The 22794-nt window shown below is 40.3% G+C and overlaps 1 protein-coding gene across 12 annotated transcripts in view; it reads right to left on the bottom strand.

Moving 5' to 3' along the window:
• The window catches only part of LOC141764963 (phospholipid-transporting ATPase ABCA1-like), a 43264-nt gene extending 24382 nt beyond the window's left edge, over positions 1-18882 (bottom strand). For 10 of the 12 annotated variants that reach the window (XM_074630690.1, XM_074630693.1, XM_074630699.1 and 7 more), the window contains exons 1-8: positions 18591-18882; positions 13661-13769; positions 12117-12210; positions 10865-11006; positions 9932-10050; positions 5184-5305; positions 3020-3211; positions 778-867 (exon numbers count right to left, since the gene is read on the bottom strand). In XM_074630690.1, the coding sequence (XP_074486791.1) occupies positions 778-867; positions 3020-3211; positions 5184-5305; positions 9932-10050; positions 10865-11006; positions 12117-12210; positions 13661-13726 (825 nt within the window). In that variant the 5' untranslated portion in view covers positions 13727-13769; positions 18591-18882. Of the gene's footprint in view, positions 1-777; positions 868-3019; positions 3212-5183; positions 5306-9931; positions 10051-10864; positions 11007-12116; positions 12211-13660; positions 13770-14165; positions 14307-18590 lie in introns of those variants that run through there. The other 2 variants (XM_074630696.1, XM_074630691.1) reach the window with 2 other exon arrangements.
• Between the last annotated feature and the right edge of the window lie 3912 nt (positions 18883-22794).

Below are 22794 nucleotides of genomic sequence, written 5' to 3'. Positions count from 1 at the left end.
TAATATTAGAGCTGTAACGATTAATCAATTAGTTGTCAGCTGTTGAATTAATCGGCAACTATTTTGATAATTGATTCATTGTTTTCAGTAGTTTTTTACGAAAAAAAAAATAATTTTCTTGTTTCTTTACTCCTCTATGACAGTAAACCAAATATCTTTGAGTTGTGGACAAAACAAGACATTTGAGAACGTCAGGTTGGGCATTTGGGAAACACATTTTCACCATTTCTGACATTTTATAGACCAAACTACTAATAATCGGCAGATTTATTGACAATGAAAATAACGGTTAGATGCAGCCCTAGTTATTATGCATCAGTGTTGTTTTTAATCACATTAGTAGCTTTTCTAAAAATATTTTTTTGTATTACAATGATGCCGTGTGTCTTGAATCTCTAAGAATCCCCCTTTTTTCCTTTTCTGTGTCATTATTCATTTGTGCATCAGGAGCACCTGCTTTGCTCTTTGCACCTTTTAAACCCACATCCCCCATCGTATGACTCCGTGTGATGAAATTCCATGAATCAGTGTGTGTAGGTATATATGTGTTAATATTGTCAATATGGCCCTGACCCATCTGCCCCCAACTTGTACTACTACATGTGACCCCTGTGTGAGTAAATTACTTCACCGAGAGCTGATTCCTGGTAAGAATTGATTTTAAACACTAAGGGAGCCTGAACTTTGGAAGTAAATAATCCAGTGGTCCTGTTGGTAACTGTTATAACATCTGTGGGTTGTGTGTGTGTGTGGGTTGTGTGTGTGTGGTGTATCTACCTCCACGGCCAGCGCTCCCAGGCTCTCCAGAAGATTGTCGGTTGCAGCTGAGACCTCCTGGACGACTTTGGGGTCCGACTGCACATCCTTCTGTTGGAGAGAAAGAGGCGTCATTATTTACTTTATTTAGGTTGAAGAAATTTTACACTGCAGTTTTCTGTGCACAATTAATACATCCTGGAATAAGACATACAATGAAACATTACAATGAAACTAAATTGATGTGCAGGGGGGAAGGTGTGTTATAATAATCTGATAATCAAGAAACTGTAGAAAAACACAAATGTAATTTATGATAATGTTTTCATCTCCATATTATTATGTTTTAGATTTATTATCCATTAATTGCTTGCCATTTAGATTTCTAATTATCTTAATTATGTTTTATTTATTATCTGTCATGTATTGTTGTATTAACATCTATACTATTTTCCATTTTTTATTCATTTATTTACTTTAGTATTAAAGATAAAGGTTAGAAGGGAGAAAGGCTGTGCTAAAGGAGAAATGGGAGTGAAAGAAGAGGAACAACATTGGGGTCAAAGGTGAGCCGGGAAAGAGCAACAGGTCAGCGCAGCTTTGACCTCCTATGTTCCCGTCTGTCAAACTGTGTGTGTGTGTGTGTGCGTGTGTTCCCGTCTATCACACTAAGCTGTCAGCTGCTGGAACGTCTGACACTCAATAAAAGTGCACGTGTCGCTGAAGACAGAACAGTCGTCTAAGAAGAGAGAAAGACACTGTAGCGCTCTCTCATTTGTTCACTCTTCGGTCTCGTTTCCTCTTTACCTAATAACGATTTCTCTCCCTCTTACACACACATACACCCACGCACAGAGCAACTAACGGGAGGGCGTTGAGTCATGCAAGAGGTCACTCACTTTTTGCACAATTTTGTTACTTGTGGAAAAGGAATTTCCATTCTTGCATCAGCATTTGAAATAGGGGCGTTGCAATTAGAAAAATGAAATTTTGATATCATGATATCATGATGATATCATGCTTTTGTACAGTTATGGTCACAGACTTTCTCTCCACCGTCCTACACTCGCATTTTGAGCTTAATTAATTTTCCAAAAAACAAAACGCACAATAAACAGTGTAGTTTGTACTAGTTTGGAGACTGAGTTCCTATAAAGAAGAAGATGTTTTTGGGTGAATCAGGTCCACTGTGAGACGGGAAATGATTTCATTCTCATATCATGAGACAAGATAGCAGCTTTTCTAATCTCTTTTAACAGCACGGCAAACACAGCGAGGCTCTGAGATATTGAGAATTGCTGACTTGGTAATGATACTACTGTCTGTCTTCCTTTGTCTGTTTCTCAGCACTACAGAACATAATGTCCTTTTTGCCACCCTCCACCATTGTGACTCACATTTGGGTCACGGGTTTTATGGGAAGGGGGCAGGCTGTGCGGGAAGATGCAAGCAGAGGAGAGGTGACGCTGGACAGGGAGGAGGCGGAGGTAGAACGAGTTAAGAAAACAACGGAAGGAAGAGAGAAAGCGAAAAGTGTCGAAGTAAGCAGAAAAAAATGAGGGATCAGAGATTTATAAAGGATGAATAGAGACAGACTTATACAAACAATGATCCCCCTTGTCATATGACATTAGTGTCACAGTCAATGGCTCCCATTTAGCAGTAAAATGAGCTCAAAAGGTAATTACAGTAAGTCATAAATAAGTGTAGGGGCAACCATCCACCGTGTGGATGTGTGTTTGCATCTGTGTGTTTGCATCTGTGTGGACTTGTTCATGATGTCCCAGTTCATCTTCAGTAAACACCCAAGTTATTAAATGGAAAACAAATATTTCTGCTTGTAAAACAGGAGAGTCAATCTGTTGTTTCCAAACAATATATGACTCCCAGTTGACTAAAGAATATTGCATTTTCTGGGAATATCATAACCAATACAACCTAATCCTGCTTTTGGAGGACACCCAACTAGCGAGCGATGAAGCAACACAGGTCAGCGATGATATTATGTATTTTCCAGTTAAAACGTGAGGGGCAATGTATTAGCAGTGGAGAACAGAACACATCTTTTTATAATCTGGTCTTAATTTTGTTGGTTTAGTTATCTTGCAGTGTTGCTACATCCAATGATCTCATAACCAGAAAGATGCATGGCCCAAAATATGACAAAAAGATGGCAATCTTTTAATTTAGTAGCTGCGTTTTTGATTGTGATGTTAAAATAAAAAATCCACTGTAATGCGTTTGACTCAACGGATGAACTCACCCGAATGGGTTTGAAGAAGTCCAAGTTGGACAGGAAGTGGCTCTGGGCCTTGTCCAGCCAATCACTGGAGGACTTGCAGATGATTTCTTGCGTCAGACGGGACACGTTGCGGTCGGCAATGTGGACGAACTCCTCCAGGGGGGTGGTGTTACAGAGGTCTCTGAGATGGAAGCCGAAACCTTTAGTCAGCACCTGGACAAAAGAAAAAAGAGGACAGGGTGTTATTGTGACAGCATAGTGGCATAAGAAACTGATCTCCCTTCATGTTGGATTCATTATATGCCCTCTCGTCAGTTTAAATAAATACTATACAATAACTGTTTTACTTTGAAACAGAAAACAAAAGAGCCGATCGTCCTGCCAATAAATATTAAGAGATGATCCAGTCAATAGTTTCTATCTGCCTTCCAGGAGCATAAAAAAAAATCTTAAACAAAACAAATGGAAAGATATAGAGGAGTATTTCTACATGATGCTTGGGTTGCTTTGCCTTCACCAGTAATAATTGCATTAATATGTGGTGAGTAACACGGTTTGTGTTTCAACACAGAGCGCCCTTGGTGGTTTGTCTCGACTCGTTAAAGAACGTTATGTATCAGTCCAAAAAGGTACCCTGGCCATGAGAACAAAACAGTTATATTCGCAGAAAGATATCGTCGAGGGAAAGAAATGTTATGAATGTCAATGCCGGAGCTTGCCAAAGACTTTTCATCAAAATAAAACTCTACTCCGAGAGACTCATCTGGTGATTGCGATATATATATTTTTTATCTTTGTCATTCAGAAAATACTTCTCTCTCCCCACTCACTTTTTTAAAAACGGATTCAACACATTACTCGTAAGAGGAGGCACAGCTGCGTTATGTGCAGGCGGAGTAACACAACGTTCTTTTCTGGGACATCAGAGCATTCAAGGTCTGGACAGAGGCTCTGGTTCACTCTGACAGAGTCAAGACGTTCGGAGTGTGTCTCTGCGTGTGTGTGAGATATACAAAGAGCCAGAGGGGAGCACGCTGACTTATCATCTAGATGTCCTTGACCAGTCTGTATTATGCCATCATGTCTATCACACTACAAACTGTACACACACACACACACACACACACACACACACACACACACACACACACACACACACACACACAGTCACAGCTGGTAATCTTTTCATTGGAAAAACATCAAGACTTACAGCAGTAAGTTTGGAGGACCTGGAATCGCAGTAATCGTCCGATAGAGAATGCAAAACACATATTTCCCTTGAGAGGTTTTTATGATCATCTATTTATGCGTTGGCTCTCGTGCATCTCGTTGCATCTCACAGCAATGATAAGCCTTTATTCATTTTCACCCCCCCATCCTTAAATAATGTTCCTAACGGCCTTTACGGACTAATGGACAACCATGTTCTCTGATCAATAGATGCCCGAGACAAAGGGATGGGTAGAAGAGAATCAGACGGTGTGACGTGAGTTTGTTTTTGAGCCTCTCTGTCTCTGCACGTGAGGAGAAATGGGGGGGAAGGGAAGAGGGGAGAGGAGCAGTCATGTGACAGCCCGCCAATTGCAAAGCGGGGATGATGTGGTGGGAGCTGTTGTTGTGGTAGACCTATAGGTAGCAGAATCTGGCAATGTATGTGCGTGATATTGGGTTATACGAGTAAATGTGATCTGAATGGAAGTGTGTGTGTGTGTGTGTGTGTGTATGTTTTTTGGTGCCCAGCAGACTCTTCACCCATCTACTCCTCACTTTTTCTGCTGCGTATTAAGGGCTTAGCTGTGACACAGCAGAGTCCTGTGGCCCAACAGATGCTGTCAAGCCAAGGTCATGGGATCTATGCACGTGCACTGTGGCCAGGAGTATGATGATCTCATGTGAAAAGGACTAAACAAAAAGGTCGGTACCAAAAAATAACACGCTGTGACAGGTTACGGGCAGCTGATACCGGTGGAGGCCTGTAACATTCAAAATTCTCCCATGTGGTTTAATCATTTAATTAATGGCATTAAAATGTATTTGTTTTAATGCAAATTCGTTTTAATGCCACTATAATAAAAAACTTATAATAACTTATAATATAGTGTTGATTAAAGAAGGGCATTTTAGAAAAAGACAGTATATAAAGGAGTTTAGTTAAAAAAAAGATCTTAGAATTGTAATATTCTACCTTCTCCAAATTGACGTCGGCCTCCAGTATCTGCTTCAGCGCGTGACGAGGAAGGGAGGCGTTGTGGTGCAGGAAGTGGGAGAGGGTCTCGTTGTCCTGCAAAAAGTCCTTCAGCTTGAAACCTAGAAAAAAAAAACACAGAAAGCAGAGAGTCAGCCAACTATGCTAACGGCAGCTGACTAAAACAATCAGGACGTATTTATTTGGCGGTTCATATAATACCAGGACTCACAGCGGCAGCGTTCCCAGCGTGATAAACAACAACATTCCAGTTATTTTCCACTATAAAGTTGGGCTGCAAACCACTTTCTCATACAATGACCATGAGAAACAAGTGATAACATGTATCATTGTGTATTCTTGTTAAGTGACTATAAAATTCCTCAATATTCTGACTTCTATCTATCAAATTCCCAGACTTTCCTTGTCCACAGTATACCTCTTAAAATTCCCTTATGTTCCTGAACAAGTGCAAGAACTCCATGGTGTAATTTTCAATGATAACCACAATATATAATACATCTATAATTAGTGGACTCAAACTGAGAACACACAAAAAACATCACTGAACTGAACTCCAAATGACTCCAAAATCAAATGATGTACTTGAATACTGTGAAAACTGAGCCAGCACAGAAACCGCACTGTCCTCTCTGCACTCTGAGAGCTTTTTGTACTTTTGCTGCATTCCAAAGAAGTCAAACCATTTCTGAAACTGGCCTGAGTCAGCTGTGTGGTTGCACGCACACACACACACACACACACACACATACACAGTTTTATATACCGGGGTTACTACAGGGCGTTCCACTTTGCTCCAGTTACCAGTCTTCCTGTCTCTCTCTCTCTCTCTGAACTCTCTCCCTCTCTACATTTCTCTGTCTTCACCTTTCACCTACTTTTCTTTACCCGGAGCATCTCCACGCACCCACTAGTGGTACCAGAACTTGTCTTTAGACGTTTGGTTACACTGGTTAAGAGGACTCATGCAGAGAGAACAGGAATAGCTCCTGCAGACTCTTATTTTAACGGCGCTGTCTCTATCCGTTGTGTAACTGCACACGTTTATGTTGCATCAAGTGATAATTATCAAGATGAATATGGTTTACAAAGAATGAATGAATACTGCTCTGCTCACTACTTAATAATGCTGAAGCTGAAATTTGATTGCTAATTAAAAATATCTTCCTGCACCACCCTCCGTCTCGTCTTCCCTTCATCTCCAGTAAATCTTTTTCTACTTGCTTACTTTAAAGCTATCAGATGACCCACGCACACACACACAAACAGGAAACACTTTGCTTCTACTGAACTGAACTTCCCCTGAGAGGAAGTGAAACAGAACAGTGTGTTTTCTGTGTGTTCAGGGGGCACATGTGCAGTGTCTCCCTTAGTGCCTCCTTGGCTGTGCACTAGAGTGTGTATTACATCCCTGCTCTCCGTGGGCCTCTGTGCATGCATATGTGTGTGACCTCAACTCTCGGGGGTGAACAACCAGGGAGTGCTAATAAGGTCTAATCAGTGTCCCAGTAGGAAGCCAAAACCTCCCATGGTGCATTGCATCCAAAGGCCCCTGAGGACACACCAGACCGGATGGAAAGTCTAGCGGCACTTTGTGCAGTCAGCAAAGGTGCTCGCGTGTTTGTACGTGTGTACTTCGTTTCCTTGTTTCTATCTTATCTGCGTGGCATTGCTTCCACTGCCTAAGTGGTTTAAATCCCCTGAGTTATCAGGAACAGAGAGCTTTTCTGAACACAACGTAAGAAGTAACAAACCGTGTTTGTGTTTGTTTTTCCTATACGCCGGAGCCAGCCGTACACAAGGGCGAGCCCAACGTTAGCACGTTACACAAGTCTGTGCCTGCTCCTGGCGGTGCCTAATCTGTTTCATATTTGACACACACGCACTTAGCAACCCGTGACTTCACTGGTCAAACTGGTCCATACACGGTCTGTGATCTCCGTGGAAGCACACGTTCCCAAAATCTACCACAGTAGCATTCCTGAATCCTGAGTGAGCTGTATGTGAGAACCTATTAAGAGTAATAGACATCCTAAATCAGGAAATGAATGTGATGTTATTTCTCACTTCCCCAAGGACCTGGTTTTAACACTAAGGTTAGAGAAATTAGGTTAAAGGCTAAAGTAAGAGTTGAGCTAGACATTAAGGGCTGATGTCGAGTAATACATACATTGAAGCAAAAAAAGACAGCACAGTCTCCATTTTAAAAGATCAGGCTCAGACGCAATGAGCCTTTGAATCAAATGGAGTCTTTTAAAGAAGTTATGAAAGGTGCTGAAAGCCTAAGAAATGCAAGATGTTCTCCTCCATTATGCAAATCCAGATTCACTTTTGTGAAGACAGGTGGGAAGATAAGAAAGAAAAAGCTGTGGCGTATGAAAAGCCCAACATTGACAATCAGACCGTACTTATCTCTCACCTTTCACATCTCAAAAATGTTGCTCTACTCTGTTCTTTAAATGTTCAAAAAGTCTGTTCCTCTCATCTATCTGCCGTGTCATCCTGTACCAGCTCATAAAGCAGGAATGCATCAGACCTCATCACATAAAGTGTGTGCCGCTGTGTGACTTATCCTAAGGGGGGGAAAAACAAGCTCATCCCTCTCCCTGACCCCTTCACTGCGCCCCTTCCCTGCCACTGTAAATCTCATTCTCTGACCCCGCCGGTGGCTGAATTATTAACCAACACGTGAGGGTCTCCACTCTCGGCTCTTTGATCCATGCCGTTATTCCCATAGCGTCCCTCTGCAGCTGCAGCACTCTCTTTGCTTCCTCCTGAATCATATATGACTGTCCCGGCGCTACGTCGGTGCATTCCCTCACGTGGATTAAAAGGTGGAATAATGGGATTGAGCACAACGCTGCTGTGCATTTACAGTAGATATCAATTGTGATGAAGTGCACAGATTAAAAATAATAAATCCAGATCAAATGTAATGGCCCACACATAGAAGATCACATCTATTCTATACATCCCATACCAATCAATCAAACTGACAGACATGTGCAAATTTAGGATTTTTTTAGAGTTAAAAATGAATATTAATTATTATTTTCTATTTATTTGCTCTAATGTGTAATCTCTCTCCTTTTTTTCAGGCCATGTTATGCTTTGTAGGACCATTGCATAACGTAGCGTACCTCTGGGCTAGTCTAGCAGACTGTAGTCAAAAACAACAACCTTGATTGTTCTGTTTTGTTGCATAATTTCTGATGGTACAATTTAGCCTTACATTAAAGTCTGATGTGAAACTAGGCTTATATCCCTCTTTAATTTATAGAAACTAACTGTGTATCAGAGAAATATTGCTGTAGCAAACCCTAATGGAACAAACAAAATGACACCCAGTCCAATTAGATGCCCTCGTTTCACTACAGCAATTAACTGAGGTCACTACTTCTGTTTTCTGTTCTTGCTCTCTGTCCTGTAATGCCCTTTGTTGTTTTTTTGTCATAACATGTTTTCCATTTTCTTTTTGTCCCGACTGTCTTTGGACAACAGAGATTGCTCCCAGCATGCCTCCCACGCCAGAATAATGGGTGCTGAATTGAAAAAAAATCTCTTTCACTGAGCAAAGTTAATGTGTTTGTGTGACTTCTATTCAAGTGAAGTGAAGTCAGTGCAGTTTTAACACAGCAGCCGTTTCCTATTTTCAGTCTGCTTCGGACGGAGTCATCAACAAGATGTTATTTTAGACAGATGACCTTTCTCTGCTCCAAAACAGCCAAGGTCACGGTAATAAATATCTCTTGCTTTCTTTTTTCACAACGTTCTTCTACAAACCACAGCACTGAAATGTAAGATTATGATTAAATGTGTACGTAAAACCGTCAGCAGAGATAGCAGGATCACGTCTGTGACCACTCCTCACAGCGACATTCCAACCCTACATTTCCTATCAGATCTGTGCAGTGATTGTTTCATGATCGTCAGGGTGGTCCACAATTTTCTGCTTTTTCCTGCCACCACTGGTACGTAATAACAGAGACGTGCAGCACACACCGGCCTCTGGGAGAGGGGCCCGCCACGGCTGGCAGGCAGCGATAAGGAAGGGACATGTTACACTAGTCTGAACACTGCGCTGTAGACTTCAAGCTAAAATCAGCTGCTGCACCTTGAAAGTGATCATGAGCAGTCTCTTTATTTAGTTTTAACATGTAGCTAATCCCTTTCTTTCTTAATTTATTGATCTGCAATGACTCAAGCTTCATTCACTTTGAACTAAATGAGCGGTACGCCTCACTCTCTGACATCAGACACATGTATCTTTCACTCAACAACTTGATAATATTGGCTTGTTTGCAAATATAATGTGGAATATTTCAACATGTAAGACAAGTGTGGAAAGGAGAGAGGGCCTCCATTTGTGAGACCACCATGCCTGAACAAACTACAATCTACTGTGTTTCTAAAAGAAGGATTAAAAGATAATCATCAAGATTAAATATCGTGACAAAATCTACCTCTTTGGGAAACAACATGTTTTCATGAACCTAAATATTTCCCCTGAGCTGAAGCTCAGCAGCATCAACAGCAATGTGTGAATCAACTGTAGGTGTGAGTCATTGACTCAGTTAAATCAGATCTGCACGTGCAACTGTGTAGGCGTTGTTCCTCTCTGTTTCAATGAGCTCACAGGCAAGAAAAAAAGAAAAGAATGAATGGACGATCGATGACTGAAGTGATCAATCAGTTGGTCATTCAAAAACTTAATGTAAGAAACTTACTGGCAGTGTTCTTCTGCAGCTTCCTGAGGGCCCTCAGCAGCCCTTTGTAGCCATCGTAGCTTCTATCGTTCTGAGTGTAGAGCAGGATCTTCTTGGCGTCGAGGAACAGACGGGAGATTCTGGAGATGTTTGCAGAAACAGACTAAATCAGACACGCTGTTTCATATGTCTCGAAAGCCTCAGAGTATCTTTTCGAAATTTTTCTAAAAGAATACATTTTGTGACTGAATCATAATTACGATGTTGATAAAAAGATTTAATAACATTAATGCAAAGTGAGTAGGATTGTCAATCGATCGATTAATCGCAAATTAATCACACATTTTGTGTTCTGTTCTAAATGTACCTTAAAGGGAGATTTGTCAAGTATTTAATACTTTTATCAACATGGCAGAGGACAAATATGCTGCTTTATGCAAATGTATGTATATATTTATAACTGGAAATCAATTAACAACACAAAACAATGACAGATATTGTCTAGAAACCCTCACAGGTACTGCATTGAGCATACAAATATGCTCAAATCATAACATGGCAAACTGCAGCCCAACAGGCAACAACAGCTGTCAGTGTGTCAGTGTGCTGACTTGACTATGACTTGCTCCAAACTACATGTGATTATCATAAAGTGGGCATGTCTGTAAAGGGGAGACTCGTGGGTACCCATAGAACCCATTTACATTCACATATCTGGAGGTCAGAGGTCAAGGGACCCCTTTGAAAATGGCCATGACAGTTTTTCCTCGGCAAAAATCAGCACAAGTTTGAAGCGATATTTAGCCTCCTTCCTGACGAGCTAGTACAACCTCCGGAAGATTGATTGTGTAAATGCATTTGACACTTTGACAGCGCTAAAAGAGACATGAATACTTTGAATCATTCAAAGCGGTGACATAACTGTGAATCAGCGAGAGGTTCCATGTTACTCACATAGAATCATTGAAGTTCCCCACCACCCCGGGACTCTCGCCAGGCGTAGGGTTACGGAAGCAGGGGTTGTTGGCGTTACAGATGATGCCTTGCATCCAGGGCAGGGTACCCGCTGAGGGCATGGCCTTGTTAGGGAAATGGCCTGGAAAGGACAGGGAGAGCATACAGTTAAACAGTAAAACAGAAAATCGTCTAAACTTACAGATGTTCTTGCAAATCAGGAGAATCCTTAAATGTTAAGTGGCTTCTTCCACTTTACTCTCCACCAAACAATCCTCAACCCATAGACTGTATTCCACTGTGTGTAAATTATTAGCCAGCTGTTTTAATAAAAGTCGAGTTAACTATTGTTAATGTGTAAGATATTTTCACAGAACTGGAACAAAAACAAAAACAGAATATCCAACTCATTATAACCCAGGCTAACTATCACCACTGTCTTTATTGCAGCGGTGGCACTGACGTTATCTTTACGATTGTTTGCACTCTTATCAGCTAACTTTACTGCCACTACTGCAATTTACTGAGGTTAACTAGCTATTATACTGACAAGATATGTGTAGCGGGCAAGAAGGGGGTCAGGAGGTTGGAGTTCACTGGGTTAACTGGGTTCAGACTGACTTGTGCCACACTGTCATTTGATATCAATGATTTTTACTCCAAATAGGGGAACTGGTTTTGTGGAAAACAAAGCGATCGCATGCGAGCCCATAATGATTACATAACAACACATGATTTTGTCCCAAAGGTGCAGGCGCATGGATTTTTGTTTTTTTGTTTGCGCTTTCGACCAGTGATAATCTTATTGAGTTTAAACGTGGCCAAAGTTGTGAAACCAACTTTTCCAGGAGCTAAAGGTCCTATTACATGTTCACACAGTGCAAACAAAATGTTGACAAATCTGACCCGTCCTAATGTGACAATAACGTTGAAACCTTCAGGCTTACTAACATGTTGATCTGACCAAGAAACAAGAGCACAAAAAAATAACGGCTAAAAATAGACGGACATCTAAGAGCAGTTGAATAACAGACTGATACTCATCAGTAGCATTTTAAAAACATACTCCGCTGTGTTTGAGATAAATATAAAAAGGCCATAAATTAGCATGAAAAATAAGAAGTAACTCCTGGTAGAATTCCTCAGAATAAATGAGGAATTTATCTTTTTATATTATTTAAAAAAGCAAGGAAACTGCATTCTTGTATTAGATGTGAATGAAGTAAGAAACTAATCCTCCCCGTCTGCTTACATTCATGTTGCTCGTAGGGTGGATAATGTATTCGGACTGAGATCAGGATGAAGAAGATGAACAGGGGCCAGATGATCTCAATCAGCAGCTGGATCTAAGAGAGGAAGACAAAAAAGATGATCAATCAAGTAAATCAAAGAAGGCGTCACACTCCAGGGAAACAAAAACGTGTGATACAAGTGAGTTAATCATCCCAAAACAGTGACAAGTTTCCTTTGTACTTTGCAGTTTTTGTGTATTTCCAGTTCAATTAAAGGTAATCTCTGCTGCTTTAGAAGAAAAACAACATCGTGTGTGTGTGTGTGCGTGTGTGTGTGTGTGTGTGTGTGTGTGTGTGTGTGTGTGTATGTTTGTATGTGTGTGGAGGGGGCTGTCAGCTGTTGTCCTTTGTAAACAGTAATCCCACCATGAGTCTGGGTACAGTATATGGGTTAATAAGGGGAGACAGAGCGAGACAGAGACAGAGAAAGAGAGAGAGAGAGGGAGAGAGGGAGAGAGAGAGAGAGAGAGAGAGAGAGAGAGAGAGAGAGAGAGAGAGAGAGAGAGAGAGAGAGAGAGGGGGGGGGTCTGCAGGGGTTTAGAGGACTATGTCCATCTGTTCCATATGGCCCCTCTACTTCAGCTGCCTTAACCAGCATGGCACACATGAAGCGCCGGGATAAGAATAAAGACGCTGTCTCAGGAAACGCACTGTATCCCTTTGTTGGAAACATAATGTCAAGCAGCCACAGCCGCCACTTTGAGGAGGAGTTTCTACTTCATGGTCAACTGGCTTAGTCGCATGCAGACGAGCCTCCTGACATATAAAGAGCCACTATGCTGCAGCTTGGAACTGAATTAGTTTTACATAACTTTGAGTGCGTGGGCATCAACCAGGACAAGATGGTAACTGGACAATGCATCTGACATGTGTCATCATCACATCTTTGACTGACTCACGGTCATTTATAAACTGTAACGCTTCTCAGTCCGAATGGCTTCAGAGGAGAATCACATCCTTTCCATTGTTGTGGGCTGCGTACGCATTGAAACATGCATATTTATGGGAAAGACATAAAGATCTAGAAAGTCTTTGTAATGCCCTTGTGACTGGTCATGTGGCACTGGAAGAATCACTTCCGTTTTAAAGGTGATCCATTGAAAATGTGACAAAGCAATCAGAGGAAGTTATACAAAAGAACAGAGACAACTCCGTTTTTTAATCTTATTTTGTGGATTGACCTGAAAATGTGCTTGATTGTATTATTAGCACAGCTGACTTCAAACAGGAGGACAATGCAACGTAAGCTCATGATTCTGCCTGGCAGCATACATAATACTGAACTTGTGAGACGAACATTTAGATATAAAAAGTTTTCTTTGTGGATCATGAATAAAATAAAATAGAAATAACACAGCATGGATTAGTGGAAAGCTGTTTTAAATTAAATAAATTAAAAAAACAAAACAATAAATAGATAATAGATAACTGACTGCGTACTGTACTGTGTACTCATCCAGTCTATTGTTCTCGTGAGTCAGTAATCGGAATAACTCCTACTTACAGTCTGTCTCCGTCGGTAGGTGAAGTTCTTCCAAAGCAGTAAACCCAGCTGAGTGGAGACGGACATGTTGACGTCTTCCCAACCTCACTGAGCACGCTCCAGCTCCTCACTGTCAACCCAAAAAGACATTGAGAGACGGTCAACCACTGCAAACTTGTACATGTAAAACAGGCAAAACTAAGCAACACTTTCCTCGCAGTGAAAGGGCCCCAGATTAAAACACAGTCAGCTAACTAACCCTCTGCAGTCCAACTTTGTTCCTGTGGAAAAAGATATGATTTAGAAAAAAACAACCTGTAAATCCCCCAAACACTGACGCACAACACTGATGTGAAAACAGAACAGAAAGTCGCTACATCAACAAAACCATAACCAAATGCACGCAACTGTAGCAAATATGGCTGTAACATCCGGTTGATCTAAAAAAAACTGTTAAAACTAAAATACATGAAAGTGCCATCCGAAACAAAGACTGACAGAAAAATAATCATAACAACAGATTCACCTATTGAACAAAACTGTTCTGAAAAGCAGACCAGCCAAAAAAGTTTCAGCAACACTCAGCAGATGAAGTCTCCTGATGACTGAGGGAGGCTGCTAACCGCTGCAGTTTCAGGTCCACCTGATGTTGACACATCTGTCCAAAGGTCGAGCCACAGCTGAACTGTGACAATGAGTGGGTGGTGGGCAGTATTTGAATGTGGTGAAAGTTGTTGTTAATCCTTTTTATCATCACAATTTTCACCCCGTTGACACCTCGGTATCACACGCAGTACTTGATGTAAATGTTACAAGAAAGCATCTCCACTCCCCATTGTTCAGACGACCCGCTGATGAAACAGCATTAGTGGGTTTACCCAAAGCAACGTAATAAGCAGATTCACTTTTACACTATTTTTTTTGTTGCTAGAAACTGGACTTTCTCAGATTTACTGAAGGGCACATGATTCACCCTCATATGAAAACCTTTGTGGGGCCGGGCGCACACTTTTTCATGTCTATTTGTTTATTCTATTTGCAGATTCAAAAGTCCTCGGGTATTGCCCGGGCTTGTTTTGGACTCCAGAAAGAAACACCAACACACACAAAATATTCATTGCAGTTTTGTGTGTCTTTTTGCTCAAAGAACAATGACTTTGGGCTTGGCGATATGGGAAAAAAAAGGAGATTTTTGATAAATAATGATCAGTAAAGTGTATATAATGACTAAGTGGGTAAAGGTAAATAATAAAACAGTGTGGTAAGTTCAGAAAATCACATCACTTTACTGTAACGCAGCCTTTAAAACCAGGAAAAGACAACATTTATGCCACATCGTGATATTCTAGGACAATATCTAGTCTCATATCACGATGTCGAAATTGTATTGGTATATTGCTCAGCTCTACTGGATGGTAAGTCAAACCCCACAAGTGGGGAAGCCCAACAAATCAGAAACATGGACTAATCAGGAGTTATCCAGCTAATTTAGTAATCTTGTTTTCTGAGACAGACACAATGACCATCAGGAGCTAAAACCAGGTCAGCCACTCAAGACTGAGACCCTTAACTCCTATATTAAGGTCACCATGCTTTACAGGACAAGAGGAAAGTATGGCTTAGGTCTTAAATGAACAGCGTCGTTATGTAATCTAAAGAAGAGACATTGTATTATGGTAAACATTTAACTTTTAGCTCAAAGAGCTAATCAAGACATTGGGTACATCCCCGTCTAAAGTCCATACACAAAATGTTATAAAATAATTCTGTCATTTTTGTGTCTGTTACTTCAAGTTTGATGGATAGTTTAGAGTTGCAGTTGGAAATCTTTAAACAAAGGATCATGGCCATCCTGTTTATTATATTGAGTTCCCTTTATTCTGTATAAAGGTGATGTCAGAAAGTGGAACAACAGTTCAACGACGCCAAGGACACAGTGATGTTCAAACATGATGCTTTGCTTGTGGGTTGAAAAAAAAAGTCCTGCTCTAATCCAATCACTAATCCAAACTTCTATGATTTGACACCTGTTTTTCTCTAATGCAATCATAATGAAACCAGCCACATCTAAACCACTGCCCCGGCAGCCTCCACTTGTTTGCAGGGTGAAACTAATTTATCAACAACATCACTGCCAGGACGTACGCCTTCGAGCATTCAATAATCGCCAGTGAGGATGGCCAAAAGGACAACTATTGGGAACAAAACAGATGTCAACAACATTTTTGTTTTTACACCAGTAGCTCGATCGTATTGCACAAATTTTCCACAGTTGAATGCAACTGGCTGTATTAAGTGAATCCACTGGAATGTATGAAATGTCGCAACAGGACCTTTGGGATGAACAAATAGCACAGTGACCCATGTACAATATCTGCTGTACTAGTACATCTGTTTACTCCATGAGTCACTGATATAACGGCAGCGGCCGCAGCACATATTGAACAGTTTCATTGACAAACAATATAAAATAGCTGCTGTAGACTTACTGAAGAAAACATCATTTAAAAACAAACACTTGTGTACAAAACAGTTCTGTCTATTCCTTGCCTTTTATTTGTCAAGCTTTGTTGTCCTTGCCTCTAGCTGTTTCTATTTCTGTGTAAGTACGCTTAGAGAGATGCAAAAAACAAATCAAGGAAATTCCTTGTATTTGGCAAATAAAGCTGATTCTGAATACACAACTTGCCATTTGAATGAATGACTGAAGCAGTGATTTATGTAACAAGGGCACAATATGAAACTCTTTTTAATGCTTTTATCGCAAGACAAAAACATCATCAGCACCAGCCTGTCCTTAGTCACAAAATACCTTATATGCTTTTACAGTAAATGTGGATTTTTTTTCTCTGAATGTATATTTCAATAAGCTCCACAAGCTAAAAGCACAAATCCAAATGAATAAGGGGGAAAACAACACCTACATTGCCATATTATGGTCTGCACTGTTGCTGTTTTCGTGTGGGTGGACAACAACCTATACAATTTACACCTTCGTCACATTTGGCACACATTGAATGGATTCTTCTTTCCCTCCTAATTATATCCCATATTTTTGGCTATCAATTTTGATTAGTGAAAAGAAAAAGCTTGAGTTGTTTTTGACGAGTTTAACCCTCCATACATCGTGTGGTTTTGGTGGTGAAAACACATCGCAGTCAGAGAGATAAGAGAGAGAGACTCTGTGCTGAGTGTTGATCAGCAGCAGCAGCAGCCAGAATGGTGCAGAGCCAGAGCGCCTCTAGTGGTAAAAACACAAACCTCCTTTTTTATACTTGTTTACCATCAATTCTCACTCACGTGTTACATCGCACTCATACAGGATTTCTTTTCTCTCTCAACTCCAGTGTCTTCATTGTTTACCAAACACACATAACAGATCATTTAAAATGGAAAAAACAAATCAAGAATGATTTTTTTCCCCATGACAAAAAAAGACTATAAAAGACCTTCGATGATTGTATGAAAGATTTTTTGCTTCTTCAAAAACCAGAGAATGAAAATGAAGCAAGTAACGTCGACGATGCACCAACACTGCAGCATTCATAAATAAAAACACTAAAACATTAAACTGATCTCACACATATTATGATAAACACATTGAAACATGAAAGGAATGATAAACTGTTAATTGTCATATTTGGGCATATTTTTCCCACTTATGTCAACAGTATGACATCATGTCAATTTTCATGTCAAAATTCATCATCTGATTGATTGGCTTGTAAAATCATATTTTGTGTTTCATTGTTCTATTAAAATAAAGGTTACTGTCGGTCATTCAGCTGTGCGATGCTGACCCAAAAGCAGCATCAAGTCAGCTAAAATTAAACCACAAGGAAGGCGGATGTGCTTTCAGAATAAAACCACAATAAATGAGACCCTGAAAATATTTGCCATTACGTTTTTTTAAATTAATTTTTTTATTTGTTTTGCACAATTTAAGACCAAATAATATAAACAAAAATGAATAATATACAGTGCAGGAAGAGGCTAACCCTAACCCAAAGCATTGGGCTTATCTGAAGCCTCCACCTATAGAGACAAGATTAATATAAAGAAATAATATGACTACATAAAGTACCATTAAGCTGAAAAAAATAATCATGCAGTAGCTTTCAATTGAAAACAGAATGCAAACAATTGCTTTCCACTTCTCACTTTCTTCTTTAATGTTATTTATATTTTTTGTTTTTTTGTAATTTAACTTTCCTGTTAAATAATGCTGCCTTTTATTAAACCATATAATGATCTTATACTGCACTAGAGCTTTTACTTTTGTCTGCTATATTCTATCCTAGCTTTTATTTTTAGCTTGTTTTTATTTTCTAATCTTTAATGTTTTTATAACTGTTTTAATTATGTCTTAAAGTTCTTTTGCACTTTGTCCCAATGTTGTTGAATGTTTATGTAAAGCACTTTGAATTGCCCTGTTGCTGAAATGTGCTCCACAAATAAAGCTGCCTTGCCTTAATGTATATATTTTTGAATCAAATCAAGATGTTGCCACAAAAGGAGGCTTTTATTTTGGAATACCTAACCGGAAGCTCTTTGTTACCTGTGGTTACCTTGATTACTGGTCCTAAAAGAGGATACAGCTACACAATAAAAGAGCACAAAAACAGCAAAAACAACCTGTGTCAGCTCACTCAAACAACCACATTGCATTAAAAACACACAGTCCATTCAACACATTGCAGTTTTTGTTCAACTTTGTGATGTTAAAATGAGACAAAAAGACAGAAAAAAACTCAGCAATTAACCATAGGATTCAACACCAACATGTGTTAAGCCCAAACACAGCATTAACCATTGCCTACATGAAGGAATAGTGGTATGACAATATACTTTAACTGTACCACGGTGGCATACATCTCTTTGTTGAACCAACAAAGAAACTCATAAACCCCCAGAACTCACATCCAACCCTAAAAAAAACCTCCAAACTCACCTAAAGGTGATAATATCCTCTCTGTCTCTTCTCATACAGTGAAATCCTTCCTCCAGAACAACTCTTTAAAAAGATGAATAGACCTCCAGTTTTGTGTTGTGGTCCTCCGGCAGCTCCGCGTCTCACTGTCTGACTATTTTTTTTTTTCCTCCAGCAGGGTTTTATAGCGCAGCTCGATGCAGAGCCGAGCAGCAGCCGAGCAGCAGCCGAGTCGAGCCGAGCAGCAGCCGAGCGGAGCCGAGTGTAGCCGAGTAGCAGCCGAGCGGAGCCGAGCAGAGAGAGAGAGGTAACTAACGGTCACAGTGTTTGATGCTGCTCATCTTATAACGCAAGCACGTGCCGAGTCAAAACATCTCTTAAAGGGCCAGCGACACCTCAAACACCTCATCAATGCTCTCTGGGGCTTTTCAATTAACACCAAGAAGGTATAGGGAACAAGATTCAATTAATACTACTTTTAGGCTGCACTAGATCTACTAGGCTACTACTTATATTATAAGCATAACAACAATTATTATTATCATTATAAACATATAACAACTTAAAGGTCCCATATTATGTTCATATTCAGGTTCATACTTGTATTTTGTGTGTCTACTAGAACATGTTTACATGCTGTAATGTTCAAAAAAATTTCCTCATACTGTTTGGCTGAATATGCCTGTATTTACCCTCTGTCTGAAACGCTCCGCATTTTGACGGAATTGCAACAGAATTGCGTTGCTAGGCTAGATCTACTAGGATACTACTTATATTATTAGCATAATACATCACAATACATTAACATAACATCTTGTTGCTAAAGTGTAATGCAGTAGTGCATGAGAAAGGTAATCTGAAAAAAATCATATGCCTCTGTGTCCTCCGGTGTCCTCCAGTGTCCTCCGGTGTCCTGTCCTCTGGTGTCCTCCGGTGCTCCTAACGGCATCTGCAGGATTTCACAGACCAGAGAAAAACAACGAATCGGTCAAACTAGGCAGCGCTGATCAAATATATTTTCTGTTACTGTAATGCTTAGCTGTAAAATTAGAAAGTTTGCTCCGGCTGGTGGGCGGTGCTTGGTATTACCTCCACTGATCTCAACATGGCAGCTGGGTCACAAACTTTTTCATATTACAGCTAAACAGTACACTACAAGTTGTTTCTGAAGACATTTCATGCGAGAAATAGGCATTACAGTAACAGAATATTGATTCATATTTGATCAGCGCTGCCTAGTTTGACCGTTGGTCAGAGTTAGCGATGATTGACAGCTGCTCAGAGACGTCAGACTCCAGATCGGCTCTGATTGGTTATTTTCCTCCGGTCTGTGAAATCTTCAAGATGTCATTAGGAGCACCGGAGGACACCGGAGGACACCTGAGGAACTTTGCATCTAAAAGCCACAAATCTATAGCTTCAAATGACTTTGCTGGTGTAACTTTATGTCACAGAGCAAAATGTGAAATAGACCTACGTGACCCACAGAACATAGTTTCTGTTCACATCGTAAATACTATGATTACAACAGGGAATCTGCTGAAAAACTTCTGGGTTTCCACACCACAAACTGTAAGACTCTATCGGTCTCGTCTCTCCAAGACTCCACACAAATCTCTCTGAATCACACGTCACCTCGCTGACATCCTTCTCCTCTTTCTTCTGAGCTGAGTGTGAATGTGGTTGTCTGTCTGTATGTGTGTTTGTCCCGTGACAGACTGACATCCTCGGTGCACCCTGCCTCTCTCCCAATGCCTGCTGGGATACGCTCCAGCCCTCCGTGACCCTGAACTGGATAAGCGGCTTAGAAAATGCATGGATGGATGTGAACTTGCCATTGCTTCATTTGCACTTGCTGCTTTCATCCATCAAACCGGGAACTCAGATCACAGCAGGGCAAGGACAGCCAACCAGTTGCAGCGATGCTTCAAGCAAAGCACAATATACTCATGTTCTTTTATACTTGTTGCAATATCACCCAGCTTATGATTCTAACTTGCTGTTTCTGCTGTCTGCACTCGGAGATAACATTATTCACTTCACATCTCTCTACAAGTTTCATAGCAAGATGAAAATTTGTGTCCGTTTCCAACATTTATTTTCACAAAGCTAGGTTGTTTGATTTAATTTTTTCCTACAACAGTTTTGAGAGTAAGTAAATACACCTTCAAAAACAATTTTTCCCAGTAAAACAAAGCAGTGTTTCTGTTATTTTAACTGTAACTCTCACGCTTCATGTTGCACCTTATTGTTTTTGCTGCTCATGTCAGTCGTGTTGCTGTAATACTCATGTTTCCTGTTCCCTGCTGTTGATTGACTGACTGATTAAACAACTAATTTCCTCTTGGGGACATTGAATACAGTGAACAATTCTAACTGAGATAATATATTTTGAAACCAATTAAAGTGAAATTAAAGCATTTTATTATTTTGTCAGAAACCAAATTGCTAAGAGTTGTGACTGGTTGTCACTCCTGAGCCTACGGAAGACTATGGCAGTCAGATGACTCATTTTTTTTTAATTCTCTATTTATGTAATTTCTCTATGTATACCTCTTTTTTATGTCATGCAAGTATGATGATGAATGTAAAGACATGCAAACACACACTCATGGACACACAGTAATCATGCTTTTTGTTGTTTCCTTAAGAAAAATCACTACAACAACCTAAACCATAACAAATACTGACAGTAAATGTAAATTGAATAACAACGTATTCAAAAACTAGGGAGGGGAAAAAAGGTAAAAAAACAAAAATTAAAATTAAAATAATTTAATCATTTAAAATAAATAAATAAAAAATTATACAAGAGAGACGTAGCCAAGACAGGGCAGCTCAAATAGAAGCATCCAACACATAACAAGACAACAACATTGAATCACGGCAGCAACAATAAGTATGACAAATAAACATGACATCATACAGTGCATTAACAGGGCAGCCCGTTGGTCATGTGTTTATTTAATTGAAGCAACTGCAGCCAGCAGTGACCACTTCCTTTATTCTATGTGTTCAGGTGACCAAAGCGGCGAGGGCCCGAGACTCTGGACATCTGAGTATCAGACATGAGGTAACCAGAATTAGGGATACAGAGCCGGGAAATGTATTTAGATGAGTTTCACCCTTTAACCTCATCAAGTGTTGATGAAGATGAAGACAGGCAATAGGTATGGATTGTGTTCTGATTGGGCTCACCTGTGCTGTTCAGAGTCAAGTAGGCACAGGTGAAGGAACTGGCCTTCTACCTCCAAGAGGTCAAGGCCCAGTTACGTGTTGGTTAATCTTGTGTGACAAAGAGAATTTCCAAACAGATGAGTTAAAGCATAATGATTCAATTTATTCCGAACAATCAATGTTGCATAAGTAAAATAAAAGAGTTTACAGATATCTGGATCCAATCAACGTGTCCCTGACAACATACAGTGCATGGGTCAGTTTGCGAAGTCTGAACCCCGAGCTATCCCTGATCCAGCCTATTCATGGTTTACACAATAGTAATATTCACGAGCTTATGGCACGTGATGTTTTTGCTGCATATCTTCTTCTTTGTTTCTCCTTCTGACTCCTTCCTCCCTTGACCTTGTAAAAAGAACAGAACGTGCCTCCTCCCTTTCCTCGCAATCACTCCATTCACAACAAATCCAACAGTCAGGTTATTTCAGGTCATTGTAAGCACTTTTGTACATAATAAATCCAACAGTCTGTGGCTGCTCTAAGTTAATCAGTGCCCCTCTAACAACAGGCTTTTTATGAAACAGGAATATCCACAGCGACATTTCCATGAATTAAGAAGAATTAATAACCTGCATTGCAGTGCGATTGTATTTCCCTGATTAAAATGCTCTCCGTTCTCTATACTGTCTTGTTGTCTGCTGCTCAGTGAGTGTGTCTCAAAAACCTTTTCCACCCCACTGAGTGTGGCTAAACAGTGACAGACTGTGTCGAGCATGGCCGCCGGGTAACTGGACCGCTCCATGGCCCGACAGCATTTTGAATCAGGGGCAACTGTAAACACCTCACATGTCATCAGACACCAGTGTGTGGCTGGTTTCTGTTTGTCTGATGGCATAGCTGCCTGCCACCCACACCAGATTAAACACAACTAAAAGGTGGTCCTTGTTAGCAAAAGTAGAAGAGGCATTTTCCCCTTCATAATGATAAAGTAGGGGGTCAAGGCGGAGAGGGAACATTCCTTGTGTTAACCTTTAACAATGCCTGCTGA

This window comes from Sebastes fasciatus, chromosome 3 (assembly GCF_043250625.1).
Source record: "Sebastes fasciatus isolate fSebFas1 chromosome 3, fSebFas1.pri, whole genome shotgun sequence".
In the NCBI taxonomy this organism is placed as follows: Eukaryota; Metazoa; Chordata; class Actinopteri; order Perciformes; family Sebastidae; genus Sebastes; species Sebastes fasciatus.
This window is presented reverse-complemented; position numbering and strand designations above follow the sequence as displayed.